Source organism: Ananas comosus, linkage group 7, assembly GCF_001540865.1.
Source record: "Ananas comosus cultivar F153 linkage group 7, ASM154086v1, whole genome shotgun sequence".
Lineage (NCBI taxonomy): Eukaryota > Viridiplantae > Streptophyta > Magnoliopsida > Poales > Bromeliaceae > Ananas > Ananas comosus.
Window position 1 is genome coordinate 7,740,978 of NC_033627.1, and position 17,374 is coordinate 7,758,351.

Consider the following 17,374-nt stretch of genomic DNA (forward strand, 5'->3'; position numbering starts at 1 on the left):
TAAAATTTTCATAATACACGAGGCATGCATTTTAAGTGCTCTAAAATTCATATAAATCCCATTTAGCATAGAAATGAACTTAAAAATATTTTACAATAAGTAGAAAGAGCATAGGGGTCATTTCGCCCCATTTCCCCGAAGCCAAACCCACCGATGGCAACGAAACTCCTCGTGCGCTCCAACGAGGGTGTCCTCTAGTCTCCTAGTACCCTAGAGGTAGAGAAACATGCGTCACATGAACGAAACGAACCATCAATAGCTCAATCATTAAGCTAATCAAGTATAGGTGAGAAGAACTCACCTCTAGTGCAAAAATCTCCTCTAAAGCTCCAAAATGAAGTTAGGGCTCATCCAATCCAACCTAATGGAAGCCTCTAATCCAATCAATCTAGCTTCAAAAGCCCTAGATTCAAAATGCCCAAAATAAACCCTAATATCACAATCTAGGGTTTCATCTTATGAAATCCAATGAAACTCAAATCTAGAGGAAGATAGTGTAACGCTTACCTCTTAGAAGCTTCAAATCAAGCTCTAAATCCTTTAAATCCCAAGATCTATCCTCCACTTAGCTCCAAATCCAAGCTTCTAGCTCCATCAATGGTGGAGAAGCATAAAAGAGGAAAGAAAAGGGATTAATCCTTCAAAATCTAGGCTAGAGGGAGATTAAAATCAAAGAGAAGCAAAGAGAAGCTCTCCTTACCTTGCTCCCTGCAGTGGCAAGCTCAAAGAAGAGCCCTAGGGGCGTGGGTGCTGTTATAGTATTGCTACAATAGCAAAAACACCCCTGCAGAACAAACTGCACGAAATCTGCCTCCTTGTACCGGTACACGGGCTCTTGTACCGGTACAAGGCCGACGAAATTGCAAACCCGAGGCTCGGGTCGCGCGGTCTGCGGCTCTGTACCGGTACAAGCCCGATGGCTGTACCGGTACAACCATCAACCCTTGTACCGGTACAAGGCCAGTCTTGTTCCGGTACAAGCCCTGCTGCAGGCTACCCGAGAGCTGTCCAAAAATTTCGATTTTGGAATTTTGGTGCCAAGTCCCACTCCAACATCCTCAGGATGCGTGCCAGGGGTCGGGACACTATCAACGACCCTCCAAAAACTGTGGGAAAGCTCCAAACACAGATCAAACACTCGAATCTTGCGATTTGCTAAGATCCAGTGTATTACAGGGTCATTTGTGCATAATTTCTTTATAGTTAAGGAACGGATTGAACTTGACATCCCTAGAGTTAAGGATTGGATCATACTCGCTATATGTCCTTGCTCGAGGGCGGTAGCTCCCCCTCGAGCGATGCGCTCCGGAGTTTATCATCACTGGGTTGGTGCTATTCCCCAGAGGACGGTCCCCGTCGAGTCGTAGGAGTCTCCTCGACGATTTGGGATTTTGAGTTGGTAAGCTAATGAGGCGAAACCCACGGGTTAGCCATGAGATTGAACAAGAGATCAAAGAACTTGCATTCTTCATGAGTTTTACATTGAGCATTCTTATTGACAGCTTTGTTCAGGCATATTAGTTGCATTGTACAGTTGGTTACTTATCTGCTTTCTTTCTATTATGCCTAAGTTAGACCTAGTGGGAAAGTTGGTGAGATTGGGGCCGAACCCACTCGGAACTTCATTGTAATTCTCACCCCACTATTTCCACAGAGCCCGAACCGAGCGAGTCGGCGAGCGACCACGGTAAAGTATCGCGCCGTAGACAATGACTACCAAGTTGGGTTTCATATTTTGTTAGTAGCATACCTTATACCATCTTTTGTATTCGATGATTTGAGATGTTAAAGAAAAGAATGTAATGTGTTATTGTGAGCAAATGTGATGTAAAAAGAAATGATGAAAAGCAATGTAAAGAATCATGAATGTAAATGGTTTAAAGTAAATCATTGTATGTGTATGTTGTTAGTCTCCTTTCTTTCACTCATGGCTATTGCTTACCCTCGTGTAAGCCGTTGTGTATGTTTCCGCTAGTGCTTTTCTTAACTTGAAATTGTACAGGTGATGAGCCTTGGGCGGACCGGAAAAACTCTATTCGTTCGGCGTCTGTTCGACGTGCCCGGACCGGCCCAAATTGGTATCGGTCCCGAGGCGTGACAGGATCATACTCACAGTCTGTTTTGAGCTTGTGGTGGTCGCTCCACACAAGCCGTGCACTCCGGAGTTTGTCACACGAGGGGCAGAGTTGATGTCCCGCAGACGGTCTCGGGTTTGTGAGCGAGGTGCGTCTCCTTACTTTACGAGACGGCAGAGTGAGTCGTGGTCGAACCTTAGGGTCAGCCAATTGATTGGGTAAAATTATGAATGGCATTACTTCTTGGATATAGTAGTATGTTAGCGGATTTCCTACTAAGTAGTGCATGCATTCATTATAGTGGATTGGGCATAGTAGTGTAGCTTTTCTTACTATGTTGTCATTGCTTTCATATATATATATATATATATATATATATATATATATATATATATATATATATATATATATATATATATATATATATATATATATATATATATATATATATGTCTGTCTATCTACTTATGACCGCTTAGACCTAGTGGGAAGATCGGTGGAGTCGGCGGCCGAATCCACTGGGAACTATATTTAAATAGTTCTCACCCTACTTTGTTGCAGGGCGGAATACGAGTGCTCCAGGTGAGGATTGCGGTAAGGGCATAGCGCCCTAGTAGTAGAGACTTTCATTTTGCATTAGTGACGCCCTATGTACATGAGTGTAGATGATGTATAGGTTGTGAGATGCTTTTGGAGAGTTGTATTCATATTTATGTCATAATGAGATGAACTTGTATCCATATTTTGGAAGTTGTAAATGTAAATCAAATGTGGTTCATGGTTGAATGCGATGTAATAGATAGAATGTTCTCTCTTTTACTCACTTGTATATTACTTGTGTCTTGCTCTTTCTTGTTAGCGCCTGTGCGCTTCTCGTTGAATCATGTATGTTTTTGAGTTTTCCTGGGCTACTCTTGTACATGATTATTGATGCTTAGCCTTGGGCGGGTAAGGGAGATGCTGCCCGTCCCGCGTCTGCTCGACGTGCCCGAACCGGCCAAATTGGCGATCGCGGGGTGTGACACCGGACCCCGAGAGCAAGTTTTTCGGCACTCAAGCTGAAACTTCTCTAGCTTGCTCTCCTATGTCCACCTACCCTATACAACTCATTCCAAAGCATTCGGAATGATTTACGGACCCTTCCAACTCCTCTGAATCCGCACTTCGGTCGTTTTGACGGAAGTTCGGTAAAACTCGACGGGGGTACGATATGTTACAATAACCAATAACATAAAATTCATGCTAGTTCTACCAAATATATGCCAATTTTAACTTGTCTATACAAGTAGGCTAACCATCATATAATGCATGTTTCTTAAGTTTAATGCATACAACTCTCTACTTTATAGAGGTATAACCTTGTCCCATGATGTAAATACACCTAAGTTACCCAACATCTTATTTATAATGCTACTAGCATAATATGCATGTCTAATAACATAACCGTTCACCCATTTCGGTGGGGTCAAACCCACCGAATAATCGTCGACTTGATTCTATTCCTTGAGCGAAGGTGCTCTCTAGCCTTCAAATACCCTATAACCATTTTAGATTAATTAGGAGCTTCAACAAAGACTCCAACCCAAAACTCTCACAATAGAACTCAATATACGTAAAACATACCTAATAAAAAGCAACCTCTAATCCCCAATTGATCTCAGGTTGAATCCTTCAAAAACAACCTGGAAAAAATGTGAAATACTCAACCCAAAGAGTTCTACAACTCAGCGAAGTGATAACCCAAAGATTAAACTCGAACTCAGCCACAACATATATATAGGATAGCAATTAAAAGACTAACCTTTCCAAAACTCCAAGCCGAGCTCACTCTTGAGCTGAGGTTGGAAACTCTCCTATGTAAGACCTCCTTCTTCCCTTCTATAGTTCCCCCAAAGCCCTCAATATCAGCTGGCATAAAGAGGAGAAGAAGAGAAAAGCTTAATCCATCAATTTTCACTCAAAAATGGAAATTAAATCTAAAGAGAGAAAGAAGGGAGCTTACCCTGTTTCCCTCAAGCTTCGGCACAGAAAATACCAGCTGGGGGTCGGTTGGACTTTTAAAGGGATAAGCATGGCTGCAAAATGACTAAAAACTCCTTTACCAACTCACTCTGCCACATCGAGTATCGGTACTCATGTTGAGGTACCGGTACCCGGCCTCTAAACAGCTAAAACCCGAGAGCTACGCAGCTGGATTTATTACAGAGCACCGGTACCCGCGCAATGCCATAGCGGTACTCAGCTCCAGCTTCTCAAATCCGAGAACTACGCATCTGGCAACCCTTTGAGGTACCGGTACCACACTCAGGTACCGGTACTCAACACTAAAACCTGAGCGTTCCAGGTTTTAGTGTCAGTAGCTCTGTCAGAGCTCTGCCTAACACTTAAAACATTTATGCCGCTACACTCTCAAAGTATCTAGAGCAGCTCCAATTACTATTCTAACACTAGAACTTTACAATTTGCTAAAGTTCAGTATATTACATAAATTTTTGAGAAAAAGTAAATAATATTAAAAATAAAAATAAAAAAGGTTATGTCGGGCCACTAAGCCAACATGGTGGCCTTGCACAGCACACGCCCGCATCGTAGGCCATGTTGTGGTTTGAATCCGTTGCCTTAAAACAAAAAAGAGGTATAAAATTATCTCTACTACTATGCTATTAAAAGATCAATCCACTAGAAGCAAGCTCAGGATTATATGTATATATATACATTCATACATATATACATACATACATAAAATATCGTAAACAACTTACGTTTTATTTGACATTATTTTTTTTATTTTCTTAAATAAAATTGATATATAAACGAGTATGAACATGAATCGCACGTAGCTTGCAATCCTTTCAGGGGTTTGTTTGGTAATTAAAAAAAAAAAAATTGAAAGTAACCTTTTCTTCTTTCTTGAGGTTTGTGAAAAAATTATCATCTATCATCCATTGGGAGGCATCATTGGAAGCTAACTAACCGTGATTAACAAAAAATAAAATAAAATAAAATTATTAACAGTATGTCCAAATATACAAAATTTCTATTGGACGAAAAAAAAAAGAAAAAGAAAAAGGAAAAAGACACCAATACCCAAAAGGGCCTTTGATTTTCTCTTCACTCACAAAATTATGATTCCATTTTGGTTGGAGTAATTAGTTTCCACTCTGGGCTCCTGGGACTGCTAGATGTGGAGTGGAAGACTGTTAGTACTAATTCTCATTCATGTTCCGAGTGGAAGACAGTCATTCTAATTCTCATTCATGTTGGTCTACAGGGCACGAGACTTGAGCCATCACCTCCTCGTCCTACCTGCTCTCAATGCGTCGTCTAACTATAGTTTTATGTTGTGAATTGTCGACTTAATCTATCTTTCATGTGATGATGACTTATTATTTTAAAATTTTAATTAAATTCTTAATTATCAAGTTTAAATTAATTGAAAATTTTAATGTCATGTTGTGAACTGCTAATACAATTTTACTTTTTTTATTTTAAATTTTAAAATTTATAGCTTTATTTTAGATTTCTGATGAATAACTAAAATTGCCTCAACTAGACAAGAAAAATGGGAATCGTCTATTCCGGCTGTGAACCAACACTTACAAGATTTTACCACTCTATTTCTAATTCCAATTTTTAATCCATTTTTAATTTGATTTTAGCTTTAATTCGCATCTTTGATACATATAGTACTTCAAAAAATATTTATTCTTTCGTTAGTATACTTAAACAGTAGATTGCGGAATGTCTTCCATGTTGCATGGATTCTAAGACAGAAGGTATATGGGACGAATCTAGATGTGCACTCAAACATATAGATGCACAGTAATTTCAGATTTGAATAGGTAGGGATGCAAGACATTGTTTTGGTACTTTCGACGATAGATGCAGAGCATTTGATTGGAGGCTAGGCGCTCAATATGGAATTCGAGTAATAGGAAAAACTTTCCCTGACAAAGCGTTATCACCAAACCCTAACGAGGATCACCAACAGAAAGAGACTGAACCGCGCGCTTATTTAGTTGGGCGAGCAAATAATTACCTAGATAAGAAAAGTACCCATGCCCTTTCAGAGCGGGCTCAATAGGCCATATTTGAATAAAATATATTTTTTTACGTTCCAAAGTTATTTCAAATATATCCCCTAGAGTTAAATTCTATTAATAAACGGTTAACAATAACCGCTATCTCTTTGAAATTACTATTTTATCTTTTCAAATATATCTTTCGACCATAACCAACTTTTCTTATTTGCCCTTAAGTTAGAGACAAAAAAATTATTTTAATTTTTAGTCTTTTCAAACATACCTCTCTACCATAACTAACTTTTCTTATTTGCCCATATTTTATTTTATTTTTTAACTTGGTAAATATTTAACTTATGTATAACTTAACGGGTTGTAACTGTGAGAGTATTTTTGAATAACGAAAAAGCATATAAAGAGTATATTTGAAAAAAAAAAAAAAAGTTAAATATTTTCAAAGTTTTGAAGGATATATAAGCAATTATCTCATGAATATATAAACATCTTATTCAGTACAGTTCTTTTACTTGAAAAGATTATATTAGTTAGTAGATAAAAAATACAGTCAAATGTCTAAAAAGAGAGATCATATTGAAACTTCCAAGTTATTTTTCCAAAATTTAAAAAATAAATAAATAAATAAAACCACCCGTAGGTGAAAGTGAAACACACTGTACTATCACAGCTTTCCACTGAACGAAACATGAACTCCTTGCTTTTAATCACAAGAGAACAATCCTTCCAAGACTTTTCAAAGAGCTAAAATTAAACAAACTCCTAACTTGTAGTTGCACAAAGATAATCTTCATAGCGCACAAGTCATCCACGGATAATTTGTTCAGATATCCAAAAGGACCATAAGCAATTCATATATACTATATAATATCAGACCCTTCAAGCTCATGTTTACTGCTGGAAATAGAAAACATATACACCAGAAAATAAGCACCAGAAGAGAACACAAATGGAAGAAGATAAAAAGAAAAAGAAAGAAAACTTAGCTGTAATACAGATTGCACCAAGTAATCTTGCTGAGGGTAGGTCTAGCTTTCACCTTATTTTCTGTACAAGATTTCTGTTTAATTTATATGAGGCTGGAGAATTGCTCAAAATTGCTGCCTCCGGCACAAGTCTCGGATGGTGTTGGAAGATCCTCCACGTCAACGAGACACTGGTTGATGGCCAAACTGCCAACTCTCGGGGATGACGACGAATTAGCCAATCCATCAGCACTAACAACTCTATCGCCATCCCCGTATACAGAATCTTGCTCCTTGCAGTTGGATATTCTGCTCAGCCAGGCTTGAAGTGGAAAATTACCATCCGATTTCCTCACCGGTGTGAAATTGACATCCAAAGTAGAATCTTCAAAATTCAGATTCAAGTTAAAAGCCTTTTGGGAATCTCCAATTTCTCGCTCGACTCCACAATCTTGGTTCACAGAGTTTCTTATCGATGGTTCACCAGTGCCAAAGATATCAGCAAATTGGCTGGAGGAATGCATCATGGAGTCCGTGCTGCTCCCATCCGACAAGTAGACCTCAACTTTACTTCTGATGAAGTTCTCATCAAAGCTCGAGTCCGAGCTGCTGTCCTCAATCCATACTCTAGCAAAACGGTTCATGTAAGGGCCTTCGCTGGCAGCTTCCTCAGCATCACTTGTTTTGAAGGAAAGACCACCACGCCATGTGTTTTCTTCACCTTCATCAGAGCAGACATCAATAGGACGCAGTACATTATGCATGGGAAGTTGCTTTACATCTGCTTTACCCGCTATCAAATAACTGGCACCATTACCATTTTGTTCAAACTTGAGATTCAATTCACCATGCTCTTTTACATTGTTTCCACTGCTGCCACTGTCTGATTTCTCGACTCCAAACTGAGTCTTCTCGGCAGTAAAGAGCTCAGGATAGTCTAACATCGTTGACTTGTGGCTGGAAGAGTCGACCTTTCTTGAAGAAAGAAATTTTGCCAATGCTAAAGTCAGTTGAGTATCAGGGTTCTCATCAGTATCCGACGCACCACAAAGGTCTATAAATTCATGTTTTGAATAGTCAAGCATGGGAACTATTAAACAAGAAGAAGAGTGGTGCAGAGGCACAAAAGAACACAAGTCACAGGCCAAACCTGACGAGTCAAAAGTAGAATCCTTCTTTGCTTCATCTGATTCACAACAGTTCTTATTATCAAAGTCGGATTTATTGAGAGAACAGTCAGGAACTGCCTCAACATTAGCAGGTAATGGTGAGGCATAAAAAGCAGCTTCTTCATCCTTCACTTCAGCTGATACACGAGCAGTTTGTTCATCTGAGAAAGATGTAGTAGATATATTACCAGCACCTTCAGGAAAGACTAGGGAATCAGAATTGTAGTCACTGTCCGCAGGAAACTTGTGAGGCAGGTCTACAACACATGGACTAGAATTGCGTGAGGGGACTCCAGATGAGGTAAGAAATGCTGCCAATGCTGAAGCTAATGCACCATCAATGGATAAAGGCTTTTTATGACCAGAATTGTTCATCACACTTTTCTCTTGATTATCATTATTGTTGGTACAATCCTCATTTTCACTGGGAAATTCAGGCGCCTTAACAACAAGACCTTGGCACATCTTAAATTCTTCCTCAGAAGCTGCAACATTATCAGCTGTGTCCAGAAGCTCTTCACTAGGAAACTCAGGAGCCTTGATAATCAGACCAGGCGAAGTTTTAGACTCATGCCCACAATGTGAAACATCATTATCTTGTAGTTGCGAATCGTAAAGTTCCTCAATGGAAAAATCAGGTGCCTTGACTACAAGGCCCGGGCTCATATCACATACATCCCCTTCTGTGCAAGAACTTTTCCAGGCTTTATTCTCCAAATTGGATTTTTCAATTGAAGATGCTGAAGGCGGTGTCTCTGCAACTTCTTTTAAAGACTCAATTTCCATTTGAAATGCATCAAACTTCTCCTCCAATCGCCTAAGCCTCGTTTCAATGCAACTGAGGGGTTTCATCATGTTTTCTTCAAGCCTCGAACAGCATGACTCTATCCTTCCCACCTTGCAAAGAAGATCATTCACCATATTCTCTATGCGGCTGTGGGCTAGAGTATCTTCTTTAGTAACACAGTTTGTTGCCTGATCTGAATCTATTGCTTTCTGGCATGATTCAGAGGGTACATTCTCTGGATTTACCTTGCTTTCTACCTGCATTGGGCCCAAATCTTGATTCTCCATAGAGTATGACTCTTGATCATTTAAGACCTGGATAGATTTTGAATGGCCATCGACATGTTTTGTGTTGGCTTGGTCCTGCACCGACCTTATGTTTAAATCTTCCAGATCAAAGTGTGGTTCTATCCTCGTACTCATTGCATATGAGCTGCTAGGTCTCACAGATTTGGACAGTTGCAGAAGATTAGGAACAAGCATGGCCAATATTGAACTTCCTGCTGATCCCGCCGTCACAGCAGGCGAATCTTCAGTTAGGGATTCCACAGGATCAGCATATATATAAATCTCCTCAACATGAACAGACGCTTTTGTTTCAAGTGAGAGCAGCCGCAGAGTGAGTGAAATACAAGGACTAGCATCTGAAATCTCAGCTGTTGCTTCGTAATGCATCTGCAAGTTGTATTTAGCAAAAATCAGTACTACGATGAGTTAATTAAATATATAACCCTCCGTAGTTTAGTGAATTGAAGAACATTACCTGATTGTTTGCTCGGGAAAATCCATTACTTTGCAGGGGAGAGTCTGGAAGCTTCACTTCAACCCAACCATCTTCATCACTAGTAGTGCTATCACTTTGAACTATATTTTCATGCTTTCCTTCAGCAATCTTCCCCTCAGAAGAACTTGGAACTTCTTCAGCAGCAGGACCACAGCGTACTGTGGCAAGGTACTCCTTACCACCATACTTCAGATCAGCAGCATAGTATATTTCATAAACTCTGGCAGTACTTTTCACATACAACGTGTGGATTTCATGTTTTTCCTGGAAATAGACTGCAGAAGAGATGAAACTAGATTAAGTTGTCCATTGGGAGGAAAAGATCAACAGCATAACACTACATATGTTTCGAAAGATCAATAGAGCATTTTGCGCCAGTTAATTTTAGAGAACCATATAGAAAAAGATAATCCTTCAATGGTTGACTGCAGCAACAAGCAGTTCTACAGTTACAAAACTAATCGAAAATTCAACACATCTTGGTTTACTCAAAAACCAGATAATTCTAAGAACCCCTAATAAAACATAGCCGACTTTCCAAATGTTTTCTAAACTTCTATCAATCTGTCAAAATCCAAAATCAGGAACCTCAAAGTGGCATCTTATATATATGATCATATCATGGCATTGTTTCAAAGCTTCCAGTTGGAAAATAACAATTTGAAGCCCTAAAGTTGTTCTCCATCTCTCCTACTAAAGCACCCTAGCACTGCTACTTGGGAAACTGGCTGAAGATGCAGGATAAAAAGCTACACGTTTCTACAAATTGATAATAGCAGTAAAACTTCACAAACTTAAAGCAAGACCAGCAGAAGACAGACGTGCTTTTACACTTGATTAATCATGCCCGTATGCATATTTATAGACAAGAAATATCATTTAACTTCCGAAAAGGCAGACATGTGTATTAACATATAATTTTTACTGCAGAAATCACCGTTTCATCTTTACTTTACTCCATTACCAGCACATATTCAAATAATGTCCATTAAGTATCATACATATATAAAAAACTTTATTTTTATTTCAAAATTTTGACTAATAAATTTAACATTCCTGTATATACTCCTAACTGTCCTTTTACCATTTCACTTTCTAGCCATATTATTGTCCGAATATTATAGTTACATTCTCTATTATTCCAGCATGAATTGCAGCTGTACTGTTCTACATATCACACTAATTACCTTTTATTTAGCTTGAACTAACTGGATATAATAATTCAACCCCAAACAGCACTATGTCGTCACACCCTCCATATTTCCAAGTAGCTCAATAAAGGGGAAGGAATGAGGCAAAGAAACGAAAAACAAACTTAGCTCCTACCCACAAAGTCTATATGTAAATATAAATACATGCTGTATGTGTATGATCAATTACAAATTATGGTTTTGGTATATGACCATGTCTGTGAGTATAACTATCATCACATTGGCCAAAACATGAAGGTATGCAAGTAGAACAACAGACATGAATAACTATGCTTTTCCCTTTTGAACATCAATTTTTTCGTAATATAAGTATTTAACTATCTCTACACCCTTCTATCAACTTCGCATTCCATTAGTTAGTGTGAGAAGTTATTCCTCTTATTACTATAAGTAATGCAAAATCTTCTAACAAAGTCACACCATATATATGTCATCTTATGTGCCAGAAGAGAAGTTTTTCAGAACTTCCACTGTTTTACGAATATATATCTATTAAGTGTAACTAGCATCAAAAAATTTATTCACTAGATTATGCAAAACCTTCTCGATCATCCACCCTTAACCTACTTCTAATATTGCCTGATTAGGGAATGTCTATGCCAGTAACAAGAACACATTAAACTCTGTTCAAGGTGTGGTCCAGGTCATGTTTGGTTGGGGATGATGAGGCATTGAGGCTAACTTGAAAACTGCAGCGATAAGCTGACCATGCAAATACCACAATTTCATCCTATGCCCAGAAATAGGGTAGTGGTTGGAGTCCCTTACCCATTTCCACGTTGTATTTCTAGTAGTTCCAACTGTGATTAGTGGACCCTCACTTTATCCCTCGATAAAAAATGATCATCTCTAGAAATTGTCTTAGGTATATAGAGAAGAAGCCATTGTGAGAACTCTAGATTAACGACTTTCCTTCTTTGTATTTAGCATGAAATAGAAAGGACAACCTGAAATAGTAGTCATTTATATGGATAGTACAATTCCTTGTATATTCCCTGAAATCACATAAACTCTGCTCATAGCGGACAGTCAAAACAACTCAAATACTAAGGAAGGAAGAACATAGGGATCACAGAAAAAAAAAAAAAAAAAAAAAAATCTAAGCAATATTCCAAGGTAAAGGAACAAAGTGTCATAATGTGAATGTACGACTGTGTGGCCTTCCTCACTTGAGTTTTGCACCAACTCACCATAGAAACCCCTAAACTCTTTTATAGAACACGAAAAAGCACTACAAGTAGACATCTGCAAGACGAAGAGATTAAGAGCATCTCTACAAGGCACCTTTCTATAAAGACGCCTTTTCAATTCTTATGGTAAATAATTAACACACGGTTGCTTCGTCACACATTTCCATACTGATAGGCACCCGAATAGGTGCCTTTTCATAAAGACGCCTCTTAACATGGCAGACACCTCTCTATACACAAATTTTGAGTTGCTCCTGACACAATTAATATTATACCATATGTGTGCTATTGCCTATGGTAAGACTATTCGCGGAGATATTTTTGGATTGATGTGATTTCCATCATAAGTTCTAGAAAATGCTAAGATATTCTTGGACAGTTCTTGCATCCAATCAAGATCTAAAGGAAAAGAGAAGGAGCACTATTGACTTCTTACTCTTTGGGAACTTCCAAACACCTTAAAGCTGAAAAGGAAAAGTAGTATATATATTAATCGGTTTTTTCTATGTATACAATATATATCCAGGCGTCTCTAATCTAATGGTATAATACAATCGAACAAGAAAGATTCCATATACATGACAAAGTAGCTAGGAGCATTCACGGGTAATTCGCAAGAACATCTTGAACAATATCCAAATAGATCATGGTTATTTCACTCCAATTTCACCAGATAGGATAATCATACGAATCTAGCGAAACACCTACATGCACCATACAAAATTTACAGAAATTCCTTCCCACGACTACTTATATAATAACAGTAACCAAAATCTCCCTCTAGTTCCTCACTCTTTCTTTTTAGAGATCAAGAACCCATGAAGAAACCCAAGGGATATTGATTAGTCACCACGCACAACCAGCCAAAAAACAAACAGATCAGACACAAATCAACGCGACTTCACCACCAGCGAATCATAAGAAGAGGCAGATCAAGGGCAGTGCAACAATCAATTCGAAATCAAGAACAGTAAAAGTCGAACAAAAACAAGGAGCGGCACAGGAAGAGGTCCAACTTGTGATCTCGCAGGGCGGGGGGTCGTCGGAGTTGGGGCGGAGGAGGAGCGCGCCGGCTGGCGAGGGCGAGGGCGAGGGCGAGGACGAGGACGAGGACGAGGCGGGAGCGTCGTCGGCCGAGGTCTCGAAGGAGATCGAGCCCTCCAGCGAGCCCTCGCCCGCATCCCAGTTCGTCGATGCCCGCCAGCTCCCGCTCGACAACGCCATCGTCCCTTCCTACCTACTCTCTCTCTCTCTCTCTCTCTCTCTCTCTTCCTACAATGTGATCTCACTCGTGCCTTTTCCCCTCGACAAATATAATATTATTATGATACGTAATTTGGCACAGAGAGAGAGGGGCGTTCCTAGACGTGAATTATATAGCAAGCAACTGTTTGGCCGATACGGATATCGGACCGTCCGTTCGTTCGTGTGATTGGCGTGTTGTAAGGTTGATCTGACGGCTCAGGGTGAAGTTAAGAGGCATAGGGTTACGTTGTGGTTCAGGTGCAACGCAACACTGCTGCACCTTATCAATCTTAGGCAACAGTTTATATTAATTTAGTTTTTCTGTTTTTTTTTCACTTAATCCTCTTGCAATTCGAATAATTTCGAGAGCCGGACGCCCAATATCAAGGATTAGGCCAAAAATCAAAGGTTTTTAAGCGTTGTATGATGAGTACTATTTTGATTATTAACAGCCTGCTTGGTCTTCGTGTAGGGGTAGTATCTGAATCGGTCTCTATTGTGAAGTGACCATCGATGATTGCGCCCAAGACTAAATCAACCGATTCGGTTGATAAGTGATCCGCTCGGCCGAGTTCAACCGCTCAAGTACATTATCAGCTCGGTTGGAATGAACCAAATGACTTTGACACCGTAGAGAAAAGAAGTTCAATATCTATTCGGCTTAAATGAGCCGAGTGATCTCAATATGCTTTTCGGAAAAAAAAAGAAAAAAGAAAAAAAAGAAAAGGGGTTTACAAGTGGACTACTCTCACTTGCAAAAATATCTATTTTAAAAGCTACACCGAGAAAAAAGCAAAAAATATGATGAAGTAAGAGATTATAATTGGACTACTCCTAAAAGGCGAAAAAATATTGAAAATAGAATGGCCTTCTCATTTGTAGGGAAAAAGACCCTTTTAGCAAGCATATTCTATTTATTTATAGTCTTGCCTGCCATTATTCAGTTATTCCTCATTATAGGGTGTGTTTCGGGCACGTCCCTGTTTCTGTGGGCCACTTCGGCCGATCTTAACTGCATTTTCGCTCAACTGATTTTCGGTTTTTTGCACATTCTTCCCAGATCCTAGCGCACCACATGTCGCTCCAGGTTCGACTTTGGGAGCCCTCCACGTGGTGTAGATCAACTTACCACGTGGCACTATTTTTATGATGCCTACAATACTGTCACGCCCCAATCCCCGCCAATTTGGTTGGGTTCGGGTCACGTCAACAGACGCCGAACGGACAGCATCTCCCCTGTCCGCCCAAGGCTCCAACAACAAGTATAATTAAGCAATCAACAAAGAGATATGCAATTATATAAGGCTTGCACGAGGGCAAGCAATAACGGAAGCGAAAGCTCTAAGCTAAACATACAACCATACATGATATTTGATTAAATTTAAACCAAATAAAAGTGAACTAAAACTATTACATTCATTTTCCATTCATTCATAATTTTTTTTACAACTTAATCATTCCACCAAAACACATGCTTGTTTACAACTTTACGTTTCTCTAAATCAACAAAAGAAAGTTGATACATGTACAAAAGGAATGACTAAAAATGCATGTCCCGGTGACCACTAGCTATGGCGCAATACTCTTGCCTCGGTCCTCCGCCGTCCCGCTCGCGCTCGGACCTGTAGGGTTAGTGGTGTGAGAACTACAACGAAGTTCCCAGTGGGTTCGGCATCCGACCTCGCCGACTTACCCATTAGGTGTCACACTCCGGACTCCGCCAATTTGATCGGATTTGAGCGCATAACAGACTCCGAATGGACAGTACCTCCCCTGTCCGCCCAAGGCTCCAACAACAAGTATATTTCAAGCAAATCACTAAAGAGAATTGCGAAATATACAAGGTTTGCACGAGGGCAAACAACAACCCCAAGTGAAAGCATCGAAACTATCTAAGCATTCAATATACAAGTCATTTGATTTCATTTGAATCAAACACAAGTAGTCTAATACATTCATTTACATCACATTTCCCCTTTAACCCATAATACATTGTTTACATTATTCTTACATTAGCCTAAACATAATTTACATTTCTTGCTTTACATTATTTACAGTTCAACACCTACAGTTGAGAACACCAAAATATAGGGTATGCCTCTATCTCGAGGGCCGCTAGCTACGGCGCAACACCCTTGCCTCGATCCTCCGCCGCCCCGCTCGCGCACGGATCAGCAGGGTTAGTGGTAATGAGAACTAGAAGAAAGTTCCCAGTGGGTTCGGCCGCCGACCACGCCGATTCGCCCACTAGGTCTAATTCAGGCATATGTATTTCAATAAAGAAGAATAACAAACTAACTAATGCACTTCTAATACAATGCCTGCAAGAAAAATAATTCACAGATAGATATTCATATTCAATACATGATGATTATGCATGCATGTCCTTTTTACTTTCCTTTGGCCTTTACCCAATCAACCCGGGGTGCTCCTGGTTTATCCCGACTCACAGTCCACATATCCCGTCTAACGGGGGAGGCACAAGGCACAACCACCCGAAAGATCTTCGCCGGGCACTCTCACCCGTGGTGCATTTTCACTCCGGAGTACACCGCTTGTGGAGGAGCGACCTCCCACAAGCCGGAACCAATACATGTGAGTATGGTCCCATCCTCAATTTGAGGAGGTATGGTCAACCGGTCTCAATACCACAATGCCGATGATAGGTCTTTACCTAATCATGTATGTCACTTCACTAAGCCACAATGGTCATGATGCCATAATACATATAATGCCACTTGGGTTAAACTCTACTAAGCCACAATGGTCCTGATGCCATAATATACATAATGCCACTTGGGTTAAACTTTACTAAGCCACAATGGTCCTGATGCCATAATACACATAATGCCACTTGGGTTAAACTTTGTTTAACTATACTCATTTCAATGCCAATCGAGTCACTATAGTCAATGTCACCGTTATTTACTATGGTCGTAGTCTTTTCTCACATTCACATGNCATAATGCCACTTGGGTTAAACTTTACTAAGCCACAATGGTCCTGATGCCATAATACACATAATGCCACTTGGGTTAAACTTTGTTTAACTATACTCATTTCAATGCCAATCGAGTCACTATAGTCAATGTCACCGTTATTTACTATGGTCGTAGTCTTTTCTCACATTCACATGCATATAGGGTTATTCGTCTTCTTGTCGACATGTGTCTATATCATTCACAATAATCTTAAGCAGACAATTGATGCAATCAACATATACCATTCATTACCCTACATGCAAGAATGCAATAATATCAACATGCTCAATAGTAGTGACATAGACATAGAAAGAGACTCGGTGTTTTCGGATAGCACCCCCCACCTTTATGTGATACTAGGATGCCGTGGTTCTGTTTTCACGATGTTTAAACACTTTTGCCGCGAGCTGCGGCAATCTGTACCAACTCGGCTTCTTTTTCTAATATCTTCGCGCACGCTCGTCGTATCGTCGAACCGAGCGCACCGATGTGTTCGTTGACATACCAATTAGGTTAAAAAGAGATCAATCCCAAGATTGAACCTCAAAATCCAAAAACCCTAAAGTTAGGTCCTTGCAAGACATCATCTTCTCCAACTAGGTCCCTAACATAAATAATCATGGGGGAAAATACCATAGAAGATCCTAGATGCAACAACTAGAAGCAAAAACCCAAAATCTAACTTAAAATCACAAGAACTCACCTTAGGAGTCTAAAGCTTTCCTTCAAAGCCTTGCTCTAGCTTGCTCTACACTTTGGAGAACTTCTTCTCCAAGCTTTTCTCCTCCAAAAGCCCTCTTGGTCCAAGCCCTAGAGAGAGAGGGAGAGAGAAAGGAGAGGTTTTTAGAGAGAGGGAAAGGTTTTTAGGGTTAGAGTGTGAGAGAAATAAGAGCCAACCCCATCTCTCACCTCTATACATGCAACCCATATC

At 39.8% G+C, this 17,374-nt stretch overlaps 1 protein-coding gene across 2 annotated transcripts; it reads right to left on the reverse strand.

Moving 5' to 3' along the window:
- On the reverse strand, positions 6,886 to 13,547 carry LOC109712621. Of its 2 annotated transcripts, XM_020236289.1 has the most exons (4): positions 13,234 to 13,547; positions 9,796 to 10,091; positions 8,228 to 9,707; positions 6,886 to 8,131 (listed from the first exon to the last, which is right to left on the reverse strand). In XM_020236289.1, exons 1-4 carry the CDS (start codon positions 13,439 to 13,441, stop codon positions 7,182 to 7,184), a joined length of 2,934 nt encoding a protein of 977 aa, XP_020091878.1. In that variant the 5' UTR covers positions 13,442 to 13,547; the 3' UTR covers positions 6,886 to 7,181. The 2 variants fall into 2 exon arrangements, with proteins under 2 accessions (XP_020091878.1, XP_020091877.1); XM_020236288.1 differs by having other exon boundaries at positions 6,886 to 9,707.

Coding starts and splice junctions, on each gene's coding strand:
- LOC109712621 (XM_020236288.1), bottom strand. CDS start 13,441: ATGGCGTTGTCGAGCGGGAGCTGGCGGGCATCGACGAACTGGGATGCG. Junction 10,092..13,233: donor CCCGCCCTGCGAGATCACAA/GTTGGACCTCTT, acceptor TCTCTTCTGCAG/TCTATTTCCAGGAAAAACAT. Junction 9,708..9,795: donor TTTCCCGAGCAAACAATCAG/GTAATGTTCTTC, acceptor TACAACTTGCAG/ATGCATTACGAAGCAACAGC.